We start from the raw sequence: 26,839 nt of genomic DNA, 5'->3' as shown, positions 1-26,839 counted from the left end.
TGAATGGGTGAGTGAATACTTTTGGCAATAAAATATATGAAAAAAAAATACTTATTTAGTTCATACTAATAGGATGTAAGTTTGGGAAGCCCATACCTAGCACATAACCAAACACCAACACTGAACACAGTTCTCTAAGTAAAATCTAGTTCTGATCCAATGCTCGGTATACATACCTACCTTCACCTATGGCTGGAAGCTGCAAGTAGTGACTAAAAGAAAAACAGTGCAGATATATGCAAACCCTTAGAGGTGGTGTGATGAGCTCAGTGACTTGGAAGGGGCTCAAGGAAGAGCTGCTGCTGCTCTGCATCACACAGAGCCACTTGAGGTGAGGAATCTGACTAGGACACCTCTTAAAGTGAGGTGTTTTAGGCATGTCCAGCTGGGAGCAGACCCCAGTTACACACCTGGAGAGATTATTTCTCTTGCCTGGCTTAGGAATGCCGTGGTATCCCAGAGGAGCTAGAGGTGGCAGTAGGGCAGAGGGAGGCCTGGCTGTCTTTGCGACCCTTTCTTGGAGTGGTGAAATGAATGGACGGATGGAATTCTAGACTCCATTCACTATTGCAACATCCCAGATGAGGTCACTAACCAAAAAGGTTACTGTGGCAACAGATGCAAAACATACATAAAACATGGGGCACTCTGGCGGTCCAGGGATTTAAGATTGCAAAGATAAAATGCAGTATCTCCATCGCCCATCATTCGCTTTTTTCTTGCCATCACTATTGTCAGCTGTTGAATAATGTGTAATGTTGAATTGCATGTCTGCAGCAAAACTGAAGAAACATAAGACTGGACTCCAGATCCAGTCAAAAGCAAATATTTTTTCTTACAAAACGCTGAAGTGATTAGCAGCCTCTGATCGAATCTCAAGCCTCTAATATGCTTCTTCCTATGTGTCCCTCTTTTTTCTCCTCAGCATCTCTCACACCCCTTTTATCCACATTCAAGTTCAAACTGTGTGTGGAGTTTCTTTCTTTCTTCTTTTTGGCTGAGAAACTAAAACACTGCTCATCTCCCTCTCAGTATATGCCCAGTTTCCATCTCTCCAGCTTCCCCCTTCAGCCATCCCTCAGCCATGAAACATAGTGAGGATTCTCTGTCACTGTACACGCTGCTTCACAGAAGAAATTCCTCCTTCTCTTTCTCCATCTTTCCCGCTGTCTCCAGTGTCTTTCCCTTTCCTCTCACCTCCCTCCCTCACTTCAACCCCAAAACACCACCTCGTTTTCTCCTTTTCTCTCTACCTTCTTCTTTCGTTGTGTCCCTCAATTTGCTTGTCTACCCCTGCAGAGGGGACAGCTTTTGTGAGTCACTTAGGCCTCGGTGTGTCTATGTACGTGTGTGTCTAAGTGTGTATGTGTACATCTGTGTGTATGTAGTGCTTCACTGCACCGACCCTCCCCAAGCACACACACACACACTCTGGCTGCACAGTCACACACTCGCCACACTACTTAAAATGCTCAGTTTGTCATGGCCTGGGTCTAGGGACCCAGGGCTCATGTATTTTAGTGTATGTTTATGTTTATATTTTCCGTGTGGTGTTTTGGTTTTCTCTCCTGAGCTTCCGGATGTTTTGGTTCGCTGAGGAGACTGCGAACCCGGAAGTGTTTCTGCTCTAGAGACAGCCACACCTGCCGCTCGCCCTCCTCTGCCAGTTGCAGCAGATTACGCTCGTCAAGGGAGCTGAGGCTGACGCTGGATCCTTGAGTCAGAACTCGTCAGTACAGCCGTGGACTTTTGTATAAACCTTCGAGATAATAGATGTCCTGCTAACCTTAATGTGTTTGTATTACCAGGAATCTGGAGCGGAGTGTGTTTTGAAGTCACGGTGTGGGAATAGGAGTTTTTTGGAGTCGCCACTTTTCACCTTTCACGGACGTCTGCACTGTGTGGGATTCAGGGAGAATCGCCACGGGACCACAATGCCTGGATTTTGTATATAGTTGTGTGTTTTCCACCCCCTGTCAATAAATCCACTGTCCTTCACTAAAAGTCTCGCGTTTGGGCCCTACTTTCACTGCAACTCCAACACAGTTGGAGTTCAAATCTTAATCCATCACGTCTGCTTCGACCCAGAATATATAGAGATATCTATCTATCTATCTATCTATCTATCTATATATGTATATGTATGTGTTCTGGTTGTACATGCACGTGGACTACTCACGCTGGGAGCAATACGCTGCAGCTGCCTAAGGGTAATGCGGTTATACATGGTGCTGATGTCCTTTCTTTGGTCGTCATATTCTGACACAGTGATCTGGAAAGAGAGGAAATTTTACTCAGCACTGCGCACACACTCATGTGAAAAAAGAAACACACACACGCAATCAGCTTACATTGGCCAGACGGGTCTCCAGCTGTATAATCTCCGTGGACTTCTGTGTGGCGTTGTGAGCTCCCAGCATGCTCAGCAAGCGCTCCATCAGACCCTTGTATGCCGTCAGGATCTGAGAAGCAGAGTGATATCAGCGCTAATAGACAGGAGGTGCTGCTGAGACATCGTCAATAATGATGGCGGTGACATGTGGCAAAGTGGACAGCACAACAACACCACAGTGGGTGACAGAGGAAAACAGGTGGATTGATGAAGAAGAGCGAATGAAGAGTCAATAGGACAGATGGGAGGAGGAGAGAAGGAGGAAAGGACTGAGGGAGAGAAGATGGGGGAAAGAGGGGAAAGAGGAAGGGAGGGTGGCAAAGAGAAGTGGAAAAGAAAGCAAAAGAAAAAGATGATGTAGGAAGGAGAGAAGAGAGAAGCGAGAAGGCAGGCAATGGTTGGGGTCAAACAGGAGGTGAGATGAAATGATGATGAAATTAAGGCCAGTGAAAGGAAGAAGAATCAGGGAAGCAATGAGAGGAAGGGAGAAGGAATGGAGGAGGAAAAGTGGAGGGATACTGGTGGGTGGTAACAGAGGGAGAAAGCTCACCTTTGTACTATCTTCATCCTGGCCCAGATAGAGACTTCTTTCAGGCAGTGTGAGCCCTTCCTGATCAATCTGCACCAACATATGCACACATACAGTCAAAAGCTCAGGAGCGTTTAATATTTTTTTTTATCTGCCATGTAGTCATATGTTTTACTAAGCACCCCACTGGTACATATTCAAAGGGTTGATTAATATTTGATACTCTGCAAAAATGGTAACATTTACAAACCATTCTCCACACTGTATGCTAAACATTAATTATTTATAACATTTAATGAATAATTCACACAGAGTAATTCATCTTTTATTAAACTGCAGATGTTTGACAACTAATATTACTGGGTTTTGTGAAAATCCTATCCAGAAGTTTTGGTTTTAAAAAAACTAAACAAAACTCTCCACACACTTATAATCTTCTGACTAAAATCTAAACATGTGACCTATGCATGAATCCTGGGTCAAAATAGGGGCTTCAAAAAACTACAAATAGAATAAAGAATTAGACATTTGAAAGTGAAAATTATAAATTATATTAAAAATATATTATTAAAAAAAGAAAAGAAAAGAAAAAAGCAGCACTGCTGGTGGCTCTGTCTGACAGGTAAAACTGGATTTCTGTTCTATCTACCCCATACTGGGCGCCAAAGTAGAAACAGCTGTTTGCTGTGGGCCGAGATCCAGCTACCTTAAAACACACCATTGGCGAGAAAGAAAGTAGTTTAATCCCTGCCCTCATGTGTACATAATGTAATTTTAAATTGTTTTATTCCGTGAGAGGTTTTTTTTTTTAATAAATAAATAATTTAATGTGACTTTGGCCAGTTTCGACAGCACTAATGATAATAATATGTTGGTAAAGAGGCAAGTTCAGCTCTAATTTAGACTTCCATTGGACCTTTTGTGCCATTGTTGCACTGTATTTGGAAAAAAAAACACATTTTTTTTTATACCATTAAAAACTCACACAACAAGCATTTTCAAATGGACTGAGTTTTCTCATAAGTTCTCACCCTGATAGCATTCCTTGAGGAGTTTTTGTCATCCACATTGACGGTGAGGGAGAAGAAGACAGCAGTGCTGTACTCTCCCTGCGTCCTATAGAGCAGCTCATTAAAGTCCGGTCTCTGTGGTGCACCCTCCCTTTCCCACCCTGCAGCACCAGGGGGAGCCCCCACCAGGTCCCACCCTCCACAGCTTTCTATTACCTCCATCATGGGGTCAGACCCCAGCTTGTCAATCTCCTGGATGTTGATGCAGGATCGATAGAACTCCTTGACTTTACGCTCTGCTGAGTTGGGCCCACGCCTCCGAATTGGCTCCAGCAGAAGGCGCTGTAGTTTCTCCTCATTATGTTCTCCTATGGCAGTAATGATGCCGTAGCTGAGCTTGTCCTCTGGGATGCCATGGCGCCTCAGCCAACCACCACAGGCGAAGGAATAGAAATCCTGGCATGGCTGGATGGTTGGGTCGATATTGGCCTGAACAAAACGAGCAGCCCGCAGGAGGGAGCGTTTCCGCTGGCAGTCCTGACGGCACTGCATGTCCTGGTGGGCGTCCAGTGAAATGTACTTGAGTGCCAACATGCTTCCCAGGATGACACACATGCCTGCAGCAAAGACCAGCGCAGAGAGGAGGCAGATTTCCCTCCGGCTCCATCGAGGGAGGCCCCCACTGTTACCGGTGCTCCCTGGATCTTTGTTTCGACCACCTGACCAGGTCCCTCCCCGACTTCGTCCCATGTGACGGTCCAAGCTGCCCCCCAAATGAAGAGTCATACCATTACTGAGGATATCACTGCTGTAGCGACCGCCATATTTAACTTCCTGGAACTCATCATAGTGGGCTGTTAGTGAGTACGTCTTCTCCATCTTAAAGTAGAGTTTCTAGTCAACAAAGAGAAAGAGGAAGGGATGGAATTGGAGTTATTTTTGTGTTCAGAGTACTTTTATGACCGCTCCTACCGAGGCAGAAGCATAAATACCTTGTATGGGGCAAAACACTCAACTGATGTCAAAATAATCCTGTTGGCCTTCTTTAGGAAAAGTCCCCTTTATTATTTTTAAATCAAAAGCCAGCAGAGCAAGAGACTTCCATTGTTAACAAGGAATCTCTCGGGTCCCGCTCTCTCTCGCTCATTCTCCTCCCCTCTGCTCCCTTTCCATTTGTTTTCCTCTCCCCGCTCTCTCTCTCTCTCCAACCAGTTACAGGTCACCTGTCGATAGAAAAAAAAAGAAATGAGACAGAGCAGGGCTGTAAGTCGACAGAAAGATGAGAAATTGAATCCATGATAACAGCCGCACAGGATGACAAAACAGCATCTGTTTTGCCACATTTTCCCCCACTTTGTCTCCGTCTGTTTGTCAGGTAAAGCTGTTGGATTGATTGGTGATAGTCAACCCACAGGGAGACGATGCCCCCCCCTCCCAAACTGAATTATGGCTTTGGACAGATCAATGGCGAGTGAGAGCAAAGACTTGAGCATCAGCTGGGCAAAGATAGGTGTGGCAATCACCATAACGTGGCCCATCTCAGTCCGAATTGATGTAAAATTTTACTATATTGCAGATGGGTAGATAAAATGTATTGCCTCTATTTTGCCAAACGTATATGAGTGGACCATCATAATACACCTGCCAAGAGCAGACCAATGTTTCTGATCATTTTGAAAAAGTAAAACTGAATTGGAAATGCCTTCCTCCTTAATATAGCTGCAGAAATGCAGTTTCCATGTCACTTTTTTACTTACACGCCTGCCAACTCCCTGTTGGTTAATGTAAAACACAAGGTGACAGAAAAACGGAAAATTGAATCTATAAGTACAAAAGCAGAGAATGACAGAAACAGCATCTGCTTCGCAACACTTTCTCCCACTTTGTCTCTGTCGGTTTTTCAGCTAAAGTTGTTGAATTGATTGGTGATGGTAAACGCACAGGGAAACTATGTCCCCTCACCGACTTGTGACACATCAATGGAGAAGACTTGGAACAAAGATTTAAGCATCAGATGGACAAAGATAGGTGAGTCAGTCCAGTTTGACACAAAACATTTATTACTGCAGAAGGACTGAGACAGTTGATCACCTGATGACACACACACATGCCAAGCTGACTTGCTGTGGACCGAGCTAATACGCCAGCAAAGAGTGGACCAGTGTTTCCTGTCATTCTAAGTAAAAGTGAAGGAGGGCATTTTCTTTTAAGGTCTTTTTCTTTCTTAATGTCACTTCAGATATCATATATGTTTGTGTTGCATCTGCCTTCCTGTTTATGAAAAAAAGGTAGACCCTTTGCAGAGAACTTAAAAGAACACCAAGTTCTCACACGATGAGCAGCTGCATTTGAATTTTAACACAAACACTCATAAAGCTCTTAACATGCATTTCAGTAACACATTAAAATGTATTCTTTTTCACTTTTGCTATGTTCTACATGTAGCCTTTAAGTTATATCACCAGTCTTTAGAAAGATACACTGACTGATTGTTTTTTGGATGGTGTCCCAATCGGAGCTTGTAAGCGTGCCCAAGTCTGTGTGTGTGTGAGAGAGAGTGAGAGTGAGACAGAGGTTGTTTTTTAGTGGCTAGGCACAATGGACCTGCTGAAAGCTGTGAACGCTATCTGTAAATATTGATCCCTGTTATCTCCACTGAGGATAGCAAACTTCAGCACTGATTACTTTAAACAGCTCTCCTTCGCCTTATAAGAATGCTGTATGTAGACAAGAAGAAAAGAAAAAGCAAGAAAAGGAAGAAGGACAAAAAAAATTAAATAAACTAAAGAAGGCTTTATAGGTAAACAGGTGTATAGCTTTCCCCATTCTGTGGCAGACGGATGATGAGTTGGTTCAAATGTTGAGTTTTAGTGGGAAAAGGGCAGCCTCAAAAAAAAACAATACTGTAGAAATTGTGCATGCGCGGTGCAGTGATAACATTATTGTCTATCACTGCAGAGATGTCGACTTTTGGTCTCAGTAATTGCATGTTTGAACAAATACAGCCATCTTTATTGGAAGGGTATCTACTCTTAACTTCTGATTATGCCTGCATTCAGGATAACTCTAAATAAAGGTATGATTCATGCTTTGGGACAGTAGCAGGAAGCAGCAAGATATTGGAGCAAGCACCAAATAGCAAAATGGAAAGCAAAGACTAAACAAAGCCTTACATGTGGTCATAGTGTCCACAGTGTCCAGAGTTAAGGGTTAATTTATTTGGAGTCATATTTTGGAACTTTTGTCCAGTACTCTCTTTTAGCATTGTTTTTCTGTACCAACTCATGAGGAAAATATCTGGCTACACTCCTCTGTCTACTGACTGGTGATGACAAAAGCCTGTGATTGGTTTTACACATTGTTTAGAAAAATGTTTACTGGGATGGTCTAAAGTCAACATTATACTTTATCAGAAATGTTCAATAGGTGAATATCCTCCTGTCCAGCATTTTTCTGTGTCTAACAATTTTTGCACAAGTGTACATCCACTTCACATTGATGCTGAAAAGCTGTGAAAAATGAAGCAGAGTTGTTGAGCGTCATTTGCCCAATGATATCTCTCATTATGATTGACAGCGTTTTTCTTTCGCCTTTGAGTGTGGCTGTGAACACTTCCTATTTTATAACTGCTTTACCTGCAGCACAGCCTGACACTGAAAGCTTGTATGTAAGGTTGGTGGCTGGTCTGATGTGCATGATGGTAAATAAATGTTTTTTACATTTTTTAAAATCATAAATGTTTTGGTTTTCTAACAATTTAACAATTATGATACATTTCATGTGTAGGTGCCTTTCAAACCTCTCAAGGTAAACTTGTATACATACAGCATTTAAAGCCATATATACAATTATAATAACCAAATAAATAAAATCACAAAGCAAAATTATTCTTTAAAAAAAACTGATCACAGTAACAAAGGCCTACATGCTACAATGAAGGCTATGCAAGTCTGAACAGGTTCTGAGATGAGATTTAAAAATAGAGGCAGTTTATGGTTTGGAGATCTGGAAGAAGTGTGTTTCAAAATCTTGGGGCAGAGCAACTAAAGGCTCTAAGTCTCATGGCAGTCAGATGCAGCAGAAGGAACAGACAAAAGAGAAGCTGAAGAGGACTAGAGTGTGCTAGAGAGTAAGTATTAGGAAGATCAGATAAGTATAGAGGGGTAAGGTTATGAAGGGCTTTGAAAGTGAGAAGGAGGATCTTGAAGTTAATGTGTAGGTGAACTAGAAGCCAATGGAGCTGTTTAAGAACAGACGTTATGTGTTCAGTGACTCTGGTTCGGGATATAATGTGGGCAGCTGAATTCTGAACCAACTGCAGTTTATGGAGAGATTCATGAGAAAGACTGTGGAGAAGAGAATTACAGTAACCATGATGAGATGTGACAAGAGCATTGACAGGTATGGCTGTGGAGAATAAGTGAGGAACAAAGGGGGTTATTATTGTGGAGATGAAGGTAGGCAGACCAGGTGATATTGTTTATGTGCCGTGATGGAAAGACTACTGTCAAGGATGATACCCAAACTCTTAACCCGAGGGGAAGGTATGACAACAGAGGTCTCAATAGACATTTAAAAAGTTACAAGATTTAGACAGTGCAGAATTTGCGTTCCGTTTTATTACCATTAAGTTTAAGAAAATTGTGTGTAAACCAAACTTTACTTGCATTTAAATGTTCAGAAATGGATGTGGATGGGTGAGCAGAAATGGGAAGAGAAATAGAGCTGTGTGTCATCTGCATAACAGTGAAATTGAATCTAATATTTCCAGAAAATATTGCTAAGGTAAAAGATGACCCCTAAAGCTTGTCTGGGGGCTTGCACATTTGACAGTGGAACTGGAGGGGATATCATCAACCTCTTCTAGTGCAGCGCAAAGCTGGCAGGTGGTTAGTGCAGTGCACAGAGATGCGAACAAACTAAAGTGAGCTGAAAGAGGAGAAAAAACAGGGTGAAAGTGAAAGCCAAGTATTGTGTGTCTCTGTGCAGTGTCATTATCAATGTAACTTATCATCCATCAACCTTCTGCTTTGTCACACACACACATGCACACCATAAACATGCTGGATCTATAAAACTATAACTGATCACTATTATCCTCTTGCACTTCATGCACATAATTTATTATAATGTAAATAAAATCAAATTATTGTTAAAATTATACACCACACAATCTCCTCCTGCAAGTTCTCCCCTTCTCTCTTTCAGCTACAGACACGAACACACATACACACATCTTCTTTGTGTCACAATTCCTTACGCGTTATAATAAATTATGACACACACACTCACATGTGCACACACACCATCACACACTGAGTGGACATCCAGCTTATGGCTAATGGATTGGATCTTGCGGGTACCATCGCAGAGAAAGGCATGTGTGATAAATGGCTATTTATCGAACATGACAGGGCCTAATATCTGAGAGGTATACTAACGCAGCAGCAGACACACACACACACACACACACACAAACACCCTTTCTTTTTCCTCACTCACACACTTTCCATCCACGTAACAAAAGCACACCCATGCAGATGCATAGCACCATGTCACTGGTCAAATATTTCCCTTAAATCTTATAAGGAAAATATAGCCTTTTGTTTTCTGATAGCTGTGGTTCTCTAAGAGTGATCTGGTACCATTTCTAGTACTGGGATCTTACTTAAGGGGACATTAAGCTAACACACTGCCATGGCAAGCTTATTCTGTCAGAACTACTGTAGTTCTAGTTTTCAAAATTTGCCAAACAGCTATTTCTACAACTTTCTATAAAACACTCATTTCAGACAGTTTTTTCTTCACTTGGACCTTTATGACATCACAGAGAGAGGTTTTGCTTAATATGGCCATCTAAGGCACACAGCTCTAACTACGAGCACAGAAGTCCCACCCACCCGCCTTCCAACTCTTAGCTTCAAGATAGAGGGGATAAAATTCAATTCAATTCAGTTTTTTTGTAAAGAGCCAAATCACAGCAAATCACAGCCTCCCATTCTACTTTTAAATATCTTAGGAACCACAAGTAAACCAGCAGTCTGAGAAATGGCGTGTTTCAGAGAGTAGATGAACTGTGGGGATGTACCAAGGCCCAGTATGAAATTGCTGAAGATTAATCTGAACTTTAATTCAATCTAGTTCCATTTAGGTAACAGCATTCGTCCCAAGGCACTTCATAATATAAAGTAAAGACGATACACTATTAAAGAGAGCACATCAACTATCTTGTTGTCCTCTAGAAGCATGCACTTTGCAGTGGTGGGGATGAAGAAATCCCTTTTTAAAGGGGGGAGTCCTCTCTGAGAATGAGGCTAAGGGTGGGGCAGCGACCTACTGTAACTGACTGGGAACTGAGGGGCCAAAAAAGGCCAAAAAAAAGCACGTCTTTTATAAGAAAGAACAGAATCTTGCAATTCTAACAGTCCAGGAGTCCAGGAATAAAACCATAGAGTTTAAATCGAACATAATAGGTCTGTTTTAAGTGTCTATTCCTTCTTTTTGAGGGTGATTTGAGCCAGCTGCGAACACATTTGATTTCCACTGTGTCCAGACAACATGCTGTACAAACTAACTCTGACTGAATATATCCTGGCGCTTAGGTGGATCCGTTTCTGATTCCAGGTTTTGCTGGTAAGAAAGATTCTTCAGTTATGTGTGCACAAAAAACTGCTTTTGTATAGGTGCTAGTGTTTACATATGAAACTGCGGTTCCGTGAATGCCCTCATGGGTGGACTGTCAGGACCATGGAGATTGCCAATTTTAAAGTTATGAAGTTGTCCTTTAAGCAAACTGCAGACTCTGAAGGTTGCATGGACCTTCCCATTGCTTTTCTCACCACTAATAATAAATCCTTGAGAGGAGCTCAATGCATAATCAATAAGCAGAGGCCTCCAATCATATCAGGGTCAGGTTCACACCACTGTAGATGGATCAAAGTACTACTGGGCTTGGAATGTGGAGTTACTGGTGTGAGTTAACTGATTTCAGTAATGTGGACAGGCAATTTTACTGGTGTAGATTTATTTACTCCTCATTTCCTAAAACGAGCATATCAAATGCTCATTGTGTATCAGCATGAGCTGTACTAACACATCAACAGATCTAAAGTGTTCCCCATGGTCTAAGGAGGCAGACAGATTTGCTGCTAGCGAGATGGAATGTCACCTGGGGCAAACATCGGCTGGCATCAGAGCTGCGAAGTTGCTTAAACGATTGCTAGGAAGACCATCAAGATTAAAACCATAAATACGAGCTCTGCCAGTGTTATGCATTCACCCATTAACAAATGGCAGCAAAATAGTGACCACACCGACAAATACATAAAGAGCTACACCCTCATATTCATTTCCTAGCTGAAAACTTTTTTTTGGCACAGGATTTTGAGATACTGTACTTGTCTTCCACAAAACTAAACCATACTCCGGATGCTGCTTTTTACCCACTTTGCCTTCATATTAATACAAATTGACACAGCGCAAACTTCCTGCCGCACCTTCACTGTAGTTTGTGAGGATATTTAGTGTTGCCCAGAAATAACAGCTTAGCGGCACCCTCTCCCCTCCCCGCCACTTTTATCTCTGCTCGGGTAAGTTACGTCACCTGAAAGCATTCTATAAATGGACTTATTATCCCTTAATCAAAGTGGTCACAGAGCCTGCCCCAAAAGCTTCACGGTGCTCTGAAGGTTCAGCGTGGAAGCCAGCCTTATCGCCGGTCGCCAGAGGCAAGGTGCTGCGGTGCGTTTGTATGGGCTACAGATTTGGACACACAGCTCAAGGGTCCTGCAGTGTAACGGGACTTAGACATGTACCCAAGCAAAGCCTCCTTTGTGCTGCTTTTAAAAACTATGTGTGTTGTGTATACGGAGTAAATGTCCCACATCAGACTTACTGGAGAACTTTTTTTTTTTTAAGGAACACACTGGGCTCCTTATTCTTATTTTATTATTAAAACAGATGAGTTTGAGTCATCCTGAAGAAAAATTAAGTAGCCCCCACCCCCTGCTCTCTCTCTCTCTCTCTCTCACATACACATTGGCAGGAATGAAGTGCTCACATACTGTAACTCTATTATCTTTAATGAGTCCCCAGGCTCTCCTTTTCCAGCACTGTGCCAAACTACAGTTCAAACATCAGGATTATTACAGTTTTAATTTGATCTAGGCAAACATTTATTTGATCCGCTTTATTTTAATAGTTAGGCACTTTTGGTGGATTTCGCTGAAAAGAACCAAGAACCAATATTTTTAAAGAAATAAACTACAATAAATAAACAAATAAATTAAATCGTGCTTCATGGTGCCAGATTTTCATTATAGAATTTTTTTAAATGGTTTTTATGATTTTAGATGGAAAATTCTGACCAGAGCAGAGCAGTTTCTCTCATGTATAGACCTCTGTCTGCAGGGTGGCTGTTGGCACAGAGGCGCTAATTCACAAATAAAACTTTCTGGCGCTGCGAAAAGTGAGTAAAAAGTGCGTAAAGACGCAAAATGAACTGCTGTGAGTGCGCGAGGAGAACGCATACACATGTCATTTATTCCCAAGTTTATTCCTTAGTAAGTTTGTGCACGTTATTAATTTCAGCCGGATACACGGGCTGCGTTTAGAGCCAGCGAGGCACACCGACCTGTCGGACCAGCGCACGTCATTCGACCGGAAAAGAACGCACTCAGTCAGCAGCCAATTAAAGTCTCTTCCACGCGCAGCATCTCGCGCATCAATTTCTCTCTTTTTACTTTTGCCCACCAAAACTTCTGGCCACGTTCGCACAGACACACCGCGAACTAGGAGCACACGTGCATGGCGAAAGCGCAGACTTCTCACTGAAAGGGTGTCTTACTTGGACGTGATTCCCAAGTCAATCTGTGGCACTTTCCCGCCCTATCCTCGCTCTCCGTAATTCAGAAAACACACAAAATGATCAGATTTGGAATCATAAGAACCACCCAGCCCCCTGGTCCCAGCCTGCCGTCACATACGGTGCGCCCTGGCTGGCTCTCTGAGGGAGGAGCAGTTTCAGAACGCTCATTAGAGGTGTGGATATCCACAGACTGATGGAAACTTGTGCAAAAAAAGATCTTACCTGTGGTGAGTCAATTAAAATCCCTGCTGGGAATGTAAAAAAAAAAAAAAAAAAGCCCTACTACATGTGTGTGTGTGTGAAGGGAAGAGATCCACTCCTCTGAAGGATCTGGCTAGAATATCCGACTCCCCCCCCAACTCCTCCTCCGGACATCGGCACACACCGGGATCCGCACCGCGTTCTGCTGCCGCTGCAGCTCACAGCCTCCGATGTATGGAGGAGAGAGAGAGAGAGAGAGAGAGGAGAGAGAGAAGAGAGAGAGGAGGGGGTCCATTAACGAGAAAAGGTCCACACAGACACACACATCAACACTTAGGCACAAACAGATGTTCCTCCTTTAGTCCACTTAACATTTTCTCTAATTGGCGCTACTTTTAAATAATCACTACTCCGGTGAGTGATTATAAAACCAGAAGCACACTCGGTACATTTTCATGCTGGTGCAAATGCTTTAACTTAACATACTGGCTCAGTAATTACCGTTAATTCTGATCTCTTATGTGAGAAGATGGACTTTTGAGACTCAGTGAGCATCACAAAATTCTCATTTCATTGGAAAAAGCAGCCACTGCTGACTCATGCAGTGGCGCGCAGTTCCACGCACATTAAAATCACCTGAAACCTGCTCAAAACAACATCAAACCTCCCGTTCACTTTGCTGTAATATTAATCGCTTTTCAACTTTCCCTCACACCGCGTTGAAGGAGTTTTCAATTAAAATCGCCGATTCTACCAGCCCAGAGAGGGAACATCAGCTCATTCCCAAATGAGGGAGCCTATTCCACTGATTGATACCATCAGGCTGAGCGGAGCCTCCAAGTCTATTTGAATAAATCTTGTGGTCTAAACAACCACTAAAACCATGAGCTACAGAAACATTCATCTCCACGTGGCCTCAAAGTCACACTAACCAAAGTAATCAAACCAAAAGCTCCACTAATATTATAATGTAAATGAGCTGAGTAACTGAGTGTCTGAGGTTCACTTGCAGTGACTGTTCAGCGAGAGGAAGGGAGGAGCACTGGTTTATGGTTGATTTTGGAGATTGGAACCCTAATTTCATTATTTTGTCCCTGACTTATTAACCCAGGAGAAAATTCTCAATATATTTTAATAATGAGCAAAAACAGCATTAAAACAATGCTTTGACTCTAAATATGATATGGTTTAAATGTGAATTAAAAATGACACCAAAGCAGAGGAGTTTATGTTTAGAAGTTTAGAATTGCTACTGAAGTCAAAGGTAAATGAACAGATTTACATTTGCCAATGGAGGGAAAGGCCAAACAGTCAGAGAAATCCAAAAGGCTTAAGCAGGAAAGCCCTAAAAACAACGGAGGGCAGAAAGCCAGTTTATAGAACAGCATGAATCGAAATTGCTGTTTTATTATTTATTATTTATTATTAATTGTTAATGAGAGCCAAGTGTGCCAACAGTGGAAACTCTGAAAGCATCTGCTGAGCAGGTGTGGGATGACAAATCCTGGAAAGACTGATTTTTGATTAGTGGCAGATTTAAAGGTGCACCAATCAATTTTCTTTCATTCAGACACTTTGTAAGTAACACTCAGATTATGCAATAAGCTAAGCATTACTTACATACACAGTCAGCAGTGAAGTCCCAGTTTGATTCCCTTTTTGCTGAACCTTTTGCCCCTATGTGATTATACACCACTCTGCACTCCCCTCACCACCAGCCAGTCATGGCAGATGGCTGTCCAACCCTGAGTCTGGTTCTGCTGGAGGTTTCTTCCTGTTTTCTTCCTGGAGTTTTTCCCAGTTGCCACTGTCACCAAGTGCTTGGTCATAGGGGGTCGTTTGATTGTTGGGTTTTCTCTGCATTGTTGGGGCTTTACTTTACAGTATAAAGTACCTATAAAGACTGCTGTTGTGATTTGATGCTTTACAAATAAATTGAATAGTTGCTTGTTAAGTGATGACAACTCATGTATGCAAAAGAAGTTGTTGTCTTTTTTATGGTCTGCAAAGCTTTATCTCTTGTTTTTTCAACAGACATGAGCGTAGCAAAATTATTTAGTCTCTTAATTGTTGTGTGTGTGTGTTTTTTTTTTAGCACAATTCATATTTTTTACATTACCCATTTAATAACATGTAATCACTGACCTTGGATGAAGATTTCTCAAGTTTTGTCTGTTTCTTTGTACTCTAATATGCTAGCAATTGGGGTACATCAGTATATTTCTAATCTTCCTCCTTCATCTTCTTGGTGCTAATGTGTGTACATTAGTCGGCCATGAGGTAGCTGACTATCAGATGTCAACTAGCAAACTTCATTAATCCTAAAAACATCACGGACATTTAGTTGCCAGTGATATGCCAAGGGATAGCCTTCATATAAATGTTAATTTATGGTGACAAATTTACAAAAAACTATCCTTTCATCTCCCTCTTTGTAATATTTTTGTAATATTATTTTCTATATTATTGTAATATTTAATTAAAGTCATTTTGGTTTTATGGCTCTGAACATTATTGTTTTGGTCAACCTTCAGTACCATGTCTTGAACTTTAAACCAGTGGAAGTAAACTAGTGAGCAGTAGGGGAGATGGCCAGTAGGTGTTGGGCTACTGAGTCATTTCATTTTTCCATGTGTGCTTATGATACCATTATTCAAATTCACTCTTATAGCAATCAAGTAGTTAATAGGTCTGAAAGGCAGGTATGTTTGGGTATGTGTCTGGCTTGATTGCAATTCCTGATCTGGAGTGATTAACAAACTGTTCTAGTGAGTCAGACTAGGAGGGCCATTTACAATTTGAGTCGCAGCAGTATAATAAAGTTGAGCAATGACAGTTGTTTCGTTATTTTTAATCAAAAAATGTACAATTTTAAAGCACTTTAGATACATTTTGAGACTTGAGTAGGACATGTACGATGCACCTTGGTCTTTTGCTCACATACATATGATACCTTGCATTTGCCTATGTGCTGATCAAGTTTCAGCCTCTCCTCAAGCCTGAAAAGATGGCACCGACTATTCACTGTGACCTTGATTTATAGTCTGTGGCTTTGGTTAATTCTCTTATCTAGAGCAGGCATTTCCTTTGAAAAGGCTTTGATAAAGCCACTGTACCCTACCCAGCAACAGGAGAGCAGAAAAACGCTAGTGTAAGTTAGCTGCTCCACCAGTTCTGATGAAAAGAGTTAAAAGAGAAAATACAAGACAGATGGCCATGTATAAAATGTGCTAAATTTATACATATTTGAACCTGTTTTCCCAGGGTGTCAAGAATTGCATCTTTGAGGAAACATCAGGCATCTCTAAGATATACATTAGGTGTCCAGTATTTAACCTGTCAGGTTAAATACTGGACACGTAAAACACTGAATAAATCAACATTAAGGAGGCAGTGTGAGAGGGGTGGCTGCCAATAAGAAGACCAAGGTACTCTTTCCAGATGTTTTGCACTATGTATGTACCCAAACACATTAGCACATAATAAAGCAAAAATGACTTTAAAGCTTACATAATATTTTGAAATGAGAGAGCAAAAAGACTTTGACAAGCAAGAACCTAACAAGTGGAAATCGCCTTAACAAGGTGACAATGTTGTTAAACTACCCCCTAGTGGCTAAAAGAACAATTATTGTAGCTTTAAAGGTGACTCATTTTGCTTACTTGTAGCTCCATGTTTTAATTTTAGACTCTCCTAGAGTAGCTTTGCATTATTCAAAGCTTCCTTCTTTTGGAGCCTGCCTTTCTTTATTCTGATTGGCTGTGCCTTGTAGGAATAAAAAGCTTTAAAAAGCAAGTGGGTTGTCTGTGCTGACAACTACAGTTGTAAGTCTAAGATGACCCCCTTGTTGACATCATATAGTACCAAGAGTAGAAAAAACTGCCTTAAACTCATAGGATTAACAGCACTTCAAATTTCAGCCATATAGAAATTTTGGTTTATTATGAAACACCACTTATAGGATTATTACATACATAACACAGTGATGAGGCAAAACATTATGACAACTGACAGGTGAAGTATGTATCACTGATTATCTTTATTGTGGAACCTGTTAAGGAGCAAGTGAACAGTTTGTCCTCAAAGTTGATGTTAGAGGCAGGAACGAAGGACAACGGTAAGGATTTGAGCAAGTTAGATATGGACCAAACTGTGATAGCTAGACGACTGGGTAAGAGCATCTCCAAAACTGCAGTGGTCAGCATGTATCAAAAGTGGTCCAAAGAAGGAACAGTGATGAACCAGTGGCAGGGTCATAGGAGTCTAAGGCTCATTGATGCACATGCGGAGTGACCAACCAACAGACAAGCTACTGTAGCTCAAACTTATGACAAAGTTAATGCTGGTTCTGATAGGAAAGTGTCAGAATACACACAGTACTTTGCAATTTGCATCATATGAATCTGCATAGCTGCAGACCAGTCAGGGTGCCCATGCTGACCCTTGTCTACCACAGAAAGCACCACCAATGGGCACGTGGGCATCAGAACTGGACCACAAAGCAATGGCAGAAGGTGGCCTGGTCTGATGAACCATCTTCATCAGACTGTATATATATATATATATATAACATGAACATGTTTTTTGTATCGAAAAAATATCGAACCGTGACACCAAAGTATCGAACCGAACCGAACCGTGAATTTTGTGTATCGTTGCACCCCTAATATATATATATATATATATATATATATATATATATATATATGTGTGCATGTATGTTTGGAGCTGGCTAATTACAGATGACTGACTTTGCATGTTCACTTAATGTGAGATGCTGATACTGAGCTAATTAGTTTCTATAATATTTTAACATTTGCAGAAAAGACACAGACATTCCCTGATGCTTTGCCTACATTTTCATTTACCTTAATTGCTAATCACTTTGTACACAGTGCGTCCCTCCTTGCTCTTATTGATGCAATTTTCTAATTCAGATTACTTTTAGCTCGAGGCCATTTTATCCCACCGTCCCCACCAGTTCCCGTGCACATTTCAATACCAGGTAACAACAGTGAGGGAAACGAGGCAAACTGGCCTATAATTCAGCTTAGTGAAGCAGTGGATTTGGGTTCAGCTGTCAGCCCAGAAGCAGAACACTTGGCAAAATTATGCCACAACACTCGCGGCCTACAGACCCAGAATTATAACAAGCGCCCCAGTAGACTAGAGAGGAAGGGAGGTAGTGCAGTGCAGCCGGGGGACACTGATGATGAGCAGATGAGCTGGGATCAGTGTCAGGAGTCTGAGGAAGAGAGGGGAGGGTGTGTGTGTGTGGATGAGCGGCGTTCTGGTCCCTCAGCACTTTGATTCAACCTCATTTTATATTAGGGTGTTATTTACACACCTGCTGCCACGGGGATAGGCAAGAAAACCCAGCCGCTTCTGGCTCTACTTCACACACATACAAACAACAAGATGGCAAGTGAATGCACACATCTGTGTGTGTTCCCCAAACACTTCCTCTTGACAATAATCGAAGAGTTTATAAGAGGTGCAGACTGCAAATCTATTTTTTCCAGTGACTAAAAATATCCCTTATGTCCTGGTTCACTTGATTCATTAAGGTCCCTCATGAAGCAGACATTTCACAAAGGAAAGTAAGTCAGAAACACAAATGATAATATACAGTGGAAAGTCAGCTGATTTTTACAACACCATATTAGCCTGTATGACCAATGATATATACTCCACCCTCTTCTGGGATGCCTGTAATAGAATTAGCGAGTTAGCCTCCAGGTAGCTTAGAGCTTTAGCAGACTTAAGATGGATGGAGGCAGTTTGCCTAAAAGGTACAACAACTTAGATAAGAGGAAACGGGAGGAGGATGAGGGGATGTTTTTTCTCCTGTCTGCTCAGCACCTGAGCCTGACCCCACCCTATGTGTCCACCCCCTACATCATCCTCTCAGACAGACTAATGGGGAGCTGGGAGTCCCATTTATATTCCTCACCCCCCTAGTGGCACCTTACCTCAGCTGTCTTATAGGCCGATTTTACCCCCTGGAGTTAAATAGAAGTGTGTCTGTGTGTATCTGTGGTTTTGTACTTTTGTTCTAATGAGAAACAAGTTTCAGATACCACTTTACAATATGTTACACAGTGAGTAGCTATGATGGTCAGGAATAAATCTATTAATCTTATTCGTCTGAATCAAGGACTAAGGAATAAACAACGATGAGTTACTGGAGTTGACTTGGAGAAGCTCTTTTAATGACTCATGAAGTTATAATTAGTTCTTCAGTATCCACGAAACAGAATAACAATCACTTTATTCATAAGTAATAATGATCATTTTCATAATTACACCTTTTTGCTTGGCTGATTGTAAAGTATTCGGTTAAAGTCCTGCATGTGCTTGTTATTTTTATTTAATTAATTAATTTTTTTAAATGATGATGCTTAGGGACTGCAAAAAGACTAAGTAATTATCAGATTAACATGAAGTGGTGAATAGTAGTAGTGGCATATTTTCTTGCTAGTGAAAAGACAGGAAATAATAATTCACCCAATGATACTGTACACAGATAAATAAGGTATTTCTGTGTGATCTTCATGGTCATTATTTTATAGAATTTGGTAAAGAAAAACTACAAAATTAATTTCATGCACTGGCAGATCAAGAAGCTTGGAGAAATATTCCAGAAGACTACTTGAAATTAAAAGAGAGCTTGTCTAAAAGGTGGTTATACCAAATATTGACTTGGAAGCTCATTAGAATTACACCAACTTTTTTTTGCTTATGTAATGTAATTCCATGTATGTTTGTATATTTCAAACAACTGCTGCACTTATTTCCCATATGCAGTACATTAATACCATTGTTACGGTGTAGGGATAAGCTTGATTAATTGATTGATGAAGCCTTTATTTGTCACTTGCAATTGCCTGTAGGGCTGCCACAAACGATTATTTTGATAGTCGACTAGTCACCGATTATTTTTGTGATTAGTCGACTAATCAGATCATGCATCCATTGGATGTACAACGTACAGCTTATTGCACCAGCATGCATCTGCTCTTATATAACTATCATTAGCTTACAGCTTTAAGTGTTTAAGGTATGTGCTAGCTAAAAATAAAGACAAGATGATAGTTTATTGAATTTAAATGAAATTTGCAGATTGTTTGTTGAAGTTTAATAAACTCAGCCGTCTGCTCCTTGCTATCTAAAATATAATAGGACACTGGAGTATATTCTCGAGCATCTCACACTTCTGATAATCAGTTGTCTGCTTGATGTTTATTCAGCTGTGCAAAAACTATAACTTTAATCTCAGCCAAACCGATTTACTCAGGAACAAATAAAATATTAAAAAAGCCAAACAATAACATTTTTAAGTTATCTAAGTGACTTATATGTCATGTTTAACCTGAGTAGTGAAAGACGGTGGTGGGTTTGAAAACGATTTGCCGGGAGTCCGGTGTTCTCACGGGCTCTAGTGAGCCTTGAACCCCGGCTAGCTATCGAGCTGGTGGGTAACAGACATCTCCGAAAACGTCGGAGTGCTTTTGAAAATATGTGGTGTCTTGATAAACTGAGCAGATATTTGAGGTTTACACAGCTACAATCTCGCCTGAAAATATGTTAAATGTTTATTGTGACCCAGAAAGAATAATAAGAGTCATATTAAAACTAACTAGCTGCCGCCATTGTTGGAAACTGAGCAGGGCCGCGCTATGAATTCTGGGACACAGCTTCTTCTTCTTCGGGGTTTAACGGCAGCTGGCATCCTTGTACATGCAGTGCTGCCATCTTCTGTTTCAGTCCGTTATTACACTCTTAAATCCTACTACTTATTCCTGCGTCTTTTGGGATCTTACAAAGCTTCAAACGACGCATCGACTATTAAATTAGTCGTCGACGATTTTGATAGTCGACGTAATCGTGACTAGTCGACTAATCGTGGCAGCTCTAGTTGCCTGCAGCAAAAGTGGACCTCTTCCAACCATACATACATCACACAAACATCACATTGGGGAGACAGGTCAGAACAGGTAGCGTAAAGAAAAACAATGAAATGTACAACACAATAGGGCAGTGGAGGAGAGAAAGAGAGAACTCTACTCAGACTGAGCTCCTGATAGGGGATCAGTATGAGAACAGAAAACAAAAACTCCTCAGCACAAAGGCACATTATAAGTGGTATTTGGTTATTCAGCCTAAACCTTTTTCAAAACTACTAGAACACATTTATATGCTGGCAATGACAAATCAAAATGCCACACAATGACATGTTAAGCAGGTAGGCTTCACCATCAAAGTACATAACATTTTTAGCCTGATTTTAAGATTCTTTATTGTATTTTTTGTAGGTTAGCTTTTATGTAACGAATATGTTACATGTCAATGGTGGCCAGCGAGCTTCTGCCACATATGAAATAGCTCAACATGCTAGGTAGCTAATTTGAGGACTGGGAAATGTCTGGAAATCATAAATGCAGCTCTTTGAACAAGAAAATAAGAAAAAAAACTTTGACAAGCTGACAATTAATAAAATGTGCCTCTTGAAAAATATTATGTATGTATTTTTAATTTAAAAGGGAGCACTTTTTATTCTATTTTTGATTAATTCCACTACAGCAATGATCATCTGAAATGATCAAGTTAGCCAGGTATACTGTACTCCTGCTACTCTTGCAGAATTTAGCTATCTGCAGATACTCTGGGAGCTATAAGCTAATCAATGCTAGAAAATAATCTTTTTTTTTTGGAATTTCACTTTAGCAAATATGTGAGCGTAATGGTCACACAAGAACTGTAGATTTAGCGTTCTGTTGACTGACAGTAATTTTTGCAAATGTCATGATGACTTCCCATCTAAAATTTCCTACTGCCATACAACTTGACAAGAATAAAGCTCACCATTCATTAAAAAAAGTAACCCAAACTAAATTGTGAAATTGGGACCTTGTGAGGGCCTTCAGCAATGGATCATTAGCTACAAATAAACAATGAGTGTTGGGCTGAGTCCTCATCCTTTACATGTGCTTGTAAAAAACCTTCAAAAATTAGAAACCAGGTCTCAAAGCACAATACATACAATCCAGTACATTAAATGTCATATCGACATCTAGAGCAGGGCGATATGACCAAAAATATTTATCACGATATACATTTGAAAATTTGCGATAACAATATAACTGACGATATAATTGACACTAGACAAAATACTTTACAACTCCACAACTTTATTAGTGCAAAAAAACCATCAATGTATTTTCACTTAAACAAGCAGCTGTTTTTTATGTGCATTAAAGTTAAATAAAAATTTAACAGTGCAAATGCAAATTCCTTGCTGACAGTTTAACCAAAAGGCATTTCCAGTGGAAATTGGCCAACATATCCTCAGCATAACCATGTATAATATCCACAAAACTCAAAAAGAGGTTATACACACACAATACGGTAATATTACGTTGAAGCACAGTACGTGAAGCGCCTTGAGGCGACTTTTGTTGTGATTTGGCGCTATATAAATAAAATTGAATTGAATTGAATTACATATCACTCTGCGAGGCTCCTGCCTATGATAGTCGTAATGCTCAGACAATCCATCAAGCGGTGCAGCTTCGTAGCTTAGCAAAGTCGTACTAAAACATTTGACAGATTTTCGAGTGCTGTGTACCACATAAAATCGTTTCGAGGTCAGTAAACACAACCAGAATTCATACATAAGGCGTACGGGATTATAAGGGGCACTGTCGATTTTCAGAAAAATCAAAGGATTGATTTTAAGTGTGCCGTATTTTCCAAAAACACGGTAATAACGACAGCCCGCTAGCATGCTCTACCAAAAATAGTGCTTTGTTGTGTATCTGATGGACAAAAGCTAAACCAGTTCCACACCACTGAAGTTGCAGCATTTTTACAAACCAATTCTGGTTCATCCGTTTCATTCAACGATCCGCTTTCTCCCTTCTCATTCTCTGTCGCCGTCATGTGCGTATGAAAACAAAGGCACTGCGCATGTGTGTTTTACCCATATTCTATCGCGATATTTCATTTTCTTATCGTTGCCCAACATTATACCGGTATTACAGTGAACTGATATGGCCCAGCCCTATCGACATCTATATCCTCTAGAGGAGGATTTCTATAGACTTTGGAGAACCAGTAACTTTTTCTTTCTGAGGCCCACTATCAAAACTTAAGCAGTTCTTTAGATGACAGCATGTCTTTAAAACTGCATCCTTGTATTTAAATGGTTGTTCTTGTGCTGTTCCATGGAGCGCCAGATTCAACTGTATTATAAGATAGTTTGACTTTTTTTATATATGTGGGCCTAAAAGTAACACTTATCACATAACATACAGTATGTGATTTCACTTATTTAATCTTTCTTTCCTGGTTAGTTAATGCCTGTATTTTATACTCAATTCCAATTTTATCTTTCTATATATCTTCTATATAACTTTTATTCTTGTGTAATTATTGCCATTGACCTGTTAGCATATTCAGTACTTTGTTAACTGTCTTATATTATTCATGTTTTAACCTGCTGTTTTATTGTGAAGCACTTTGGTATACCGTTGGTTTTTAAATGTGCTATATAAATAAAGTTGTATTGTAAAGTTGTATAACATACAGTATCACACATAACAGCATTATCTGATATTTACCATGAGACCTGGAGAGCACATTCATGCTACCAGGGGGATTTGAAAGAGCAGTAAATGGGTTTGACAGGGCCCACGTGTTAGCATATTTACATGCAGCATTTGTAAAACGTGACCGTAAATATCTGTTTGTGTGGGTTTCTTGAGTTCATTGAATTTAAAATGGAGTTTGAATGTGCATTTTAGACTTCTGGCAGAGAATTCATTCTTCTTGTTGTAGAATTATAAATTCAAATAAGCTTTCCATGGTGAAAGTTTTGTGCTTTTTAAAATCCTGAGGAAATTTCCTTTTCTGATTTAATTAAACTGAAACTGAATTGAGCCTCCTCTAAATATCTGTGTGCTCATCCTTGTTTGTGTGTTCGTGCCAGTATATCGAGCCAGACGTCTGAGATGTCTCTGTGACTGATAAAAAATGAAATGAACCGTAATGAAGATGGACAAGAAGTTGGCTCTCATTTCCTCCTCCTCCCCCTCCTCATTTCTTCTTCCTGATGTTTTTTTTTTTTTTGTCTGGATCCTTCTGTCTTTCCCCCCCCCGATTTCTTCTGCCTTCATCTCAGTTTGAAAGCCAGATTGTGAGGCTGGTGACAACATGGGTCACTTTCATTTTCCTGTCAAACATATAAAACCAGATTTCAGAGGAAATCTATGGTTTGATTCAGTTAATCAACCAGAGATGTGTAAAACGTCATTATGCTAAGGATATAAGCCAAATATGACATTTAAAAGGTTGACTTCTGTGGGGAGTATTCCCATTAATGCCCATAATGTTGAGCTAACTTCTGGTATAATAGCAAAAAATAGAAACTTTTTTAAAATTTTTTGCACAAATCCCAGTTGATCTTCACGAGGACCTTTAGGAACTATGAAAACAGCTGCCAGAAACAACCTGAAAACCAAGAACCTCAAATAACCTGCTGCCACATTTCCCGTGAGACAGGGCTGCAGTGTTGAATAGTTGCTTAATTAATAGTTTTTCTGAGAAACTCTTCTGAACAATGATGAAGTTCTATGAAAATGTTCACAAAACACTGCTACACATGCACATATGCAAACATGCAATTACAGACCAGCAATAATGAAGGACTGATGAAGAGTGCAGCAAACTGCTGCAAAAAGAACGTGTCTCTGTGGAGGCCTGGAGTGCTTTATGTTATGCTCATGGACCAAGCCTTCTATATAAAACTAATAACAATGTCCTTTCATTTGCCCCCTCCCCAGTCCCTCTTCTCCATCTTTTTTTTACTTCTTTAGTCTCAAGTGTCAGAAACCCCATCACAGTAATTAAGTCAGTGGACCCTCAAAGAGCTCTCGTTCAAACAGCCAGGGAGCGAGAGACGCATGGAGGGGGAGAGATATGGTGGGAAGGAAAGAGATGGATGGAGAGAGCTCAACAGCTCTAAGGAGAGATGAGGAGAGGGAGAGAATAAGTGGTGGATTGAGGAGTGTGGAGGAGGAAAGTAAACTGGGAAGAAAATCACAGCAAGTAACTTTTAGGTGTACATGGAGCCGTTTTTTCTAACTTAAAGAAATCAGCAACACATCACCTTGGAGATGCTGCTGTAATTAGCACAAACAAACAATATTATTTTCCAGATGACTGGCAGGCTCCTCCAGCTTCTGCATTTTTACACCAAACACCGCTCAATGGCTTTATAGCACAAAACAAGAATGTACCCGTCTTCACTGTGCCTTGGTTTCGCTCCAACTTTTTGAGATGAATTGGTAAGGGTACCCACAGTTAATTTGCAAATGGTATTATATTGTGTTAAATACTGTCATACCTTAATAAAGTTAATAAAGAGCAAAAACAAACAGCTTTATAAGATAAATAAATGGAAACAAGTCATCACAATCCATCTACTGATAAGAAATATGAGCTGAAGTTGAAAGCTCTGAGAAAAAAAGCTGTACTGCTGCTTTACTGAATGTTTTGTGACAGTTGCTCAGCACTATAACTAACTGGGCACAAGGTTTATAAGAACATTGGGCATTGATTCAGTTTAGCTTTTATAATCATTCATACTGAGATGAAGTTTCTGGGTTGTGAATATAAGGTGAAAAAATACTTTTCCAATGGAGAGGTCAATAAAGCCAATGATGTGTATAATAATTAATGAATCCAAGGTGCACCTATGCCATTGACAACAATGGCAACAATGAAACAGGAAATGTTTCAGCCTGTTGTACACAGTGACTGCAACAAGCCAAAAGAAAAAAAGGAATCAAGGTGCTGAGGAGAAAGTGGCATCACTGTGATTGGAAGCGGGACAGGCTAGCAGACAGCAACCTGAATTCTCAGAGAAAACCTATGAGCATGTGGGAGGGGTGGGAAAAGGACAGGTGTCAGGGCCCCATGATAAAACGCTAGCAGCAGTGGAGTTCTAGACACTGAGGGGGATGAGCGTACAGGGATGGAAAAGGCTAGGGCTTCAGTGCCAGGAGTGCTTAGAGCTGTACTCCTGCATTGATATTCTGAGCTCATAGTTTGTTGAAAAACCCCTCCTCCTCTTTGCTCTTTTTCCCTTCCTTCGGTGATGTCATCTCTATATGGATCCTCTGGTCAGATGCCACCATCGCTTACATCTCTGTCACTGTCACCATCTGTGCGCACACACATCCACTTAGCCTCAAAGCGACCTACATCTTAATGCACATTTGCTGCAAAGGACACAAATATGTCTGCATTATTAGATGGGTGGAGTCAGCAGAAAACTGGATGGAGTGGTCATGAAGCTGCATATAGTCCATGGTCTGAGATCTACTGAAGGGAGAAAAGCTTTATTGGTTGTTTAGGCTGGATAACCATACCGGTCGCAGCCACTGTGGAGTGGTGTGTTGTTTTTTAATATAAGAAAGTGGTTCCAGTGGTGGCCATTCATGTGGGGGAGAGGTGGGGCCATAAATCATTTCAAATCATTAGGAATTCATGCTTGGGAGTAGAAAGCTGTTGTGTGTGTGCTTGTGTTGCTTTTCTGTGTTTGGAGTCAGAAAAGAATGTGGCCAAAGGTGCCTGCCATTGAGATTTCAGTTTAATTACCCAGCAAACCACCATGAGAGGTAACAGGAGGCAAATACTAGTATATAATGATCACCTTAGCTTCAAGCTGCAAGGCATTGTCAACTAACAACAAGACAGGTCCAAATGACACTTTTTCAAATCAGCTGGAGAAAGAAATCTACCAGGTCCTCTGCAGGCCTCATATTACATTTCTAATA

General features: G+C 40.6%; 1 protein-coding gene across 3 annotated transcripts in view; it reads right to left on the bottom strand.

The window, feature by feature from the left end:
- Nucleotides 1-13,231, bottom strand: part of ecel1 (endothelin converting enzyme-like 1) — a 54,330-nt gene extending 41,099 nt beyond the window's left edge. Inside the window, exons 1-6 of one of the 3 annotated variants that reach the window (XM_084950924.1) lie at nucleotides 13,020-13,231; nucleotides 4,924-5,154; nucleotides 3,953-4,825; nucleotides 2,943-3,011; nucleotides 2,352-2,462; nucleotides 2,180-2,272 (exon numbers count right to left, since the gene is read on the bottom strand). In XM_084950924.1, coding sequence (XP_084807050.1) covers nucleotides 2,180-2,272; nucleotides 2,352-2,462; nucleotides 2,943-3,011; nucleotides 3,953-4,810 — 1,131 coding nt within the window. In that variant the 5' untranslated portion in view covers nucleotides 4,811-4,825; nucleotides 4,924-5,154; nucleotides 13,020-13,231. The remainder of the gene's footprint in view (nucleotides 1-2,179; nucleotides 2,273-2,351; nucleotides 2,463-2,942; nucleotides 3,012-3,952; nucleotides 4,826-4,923; nucleotides 5,155-13,019) is intronic. The other 2 variants (XM_084950925.1, XM_084950926.1) reach the window with 2 other exon arrangements.
- Between the last annotated feature and the right edge of the window lie 13,608 nt (nucleotides 13,232-26,839).

This window comes from Perissodus microlepis, chromosome 14, assembly GCF_051167445.1.
Source record: "Perissodus microlepis isolate ML-2025 ecotype Zambia chromosome 14, ASM5116744v1, whole genome shotgun sequence".
NCBI classification, from domain to species: domain Eukaryota; kingdom Metazoa; phylum Chordata; class Actinopteri; order Cichliformes; family Cichlidae; genus Perissodus; species Perissodus microlepis.
The sequence above is the reverse complement of the archived record's forward strand: the minus strand, read 5'-3'. Positions and strand labels throughout refer to the sequence as shown.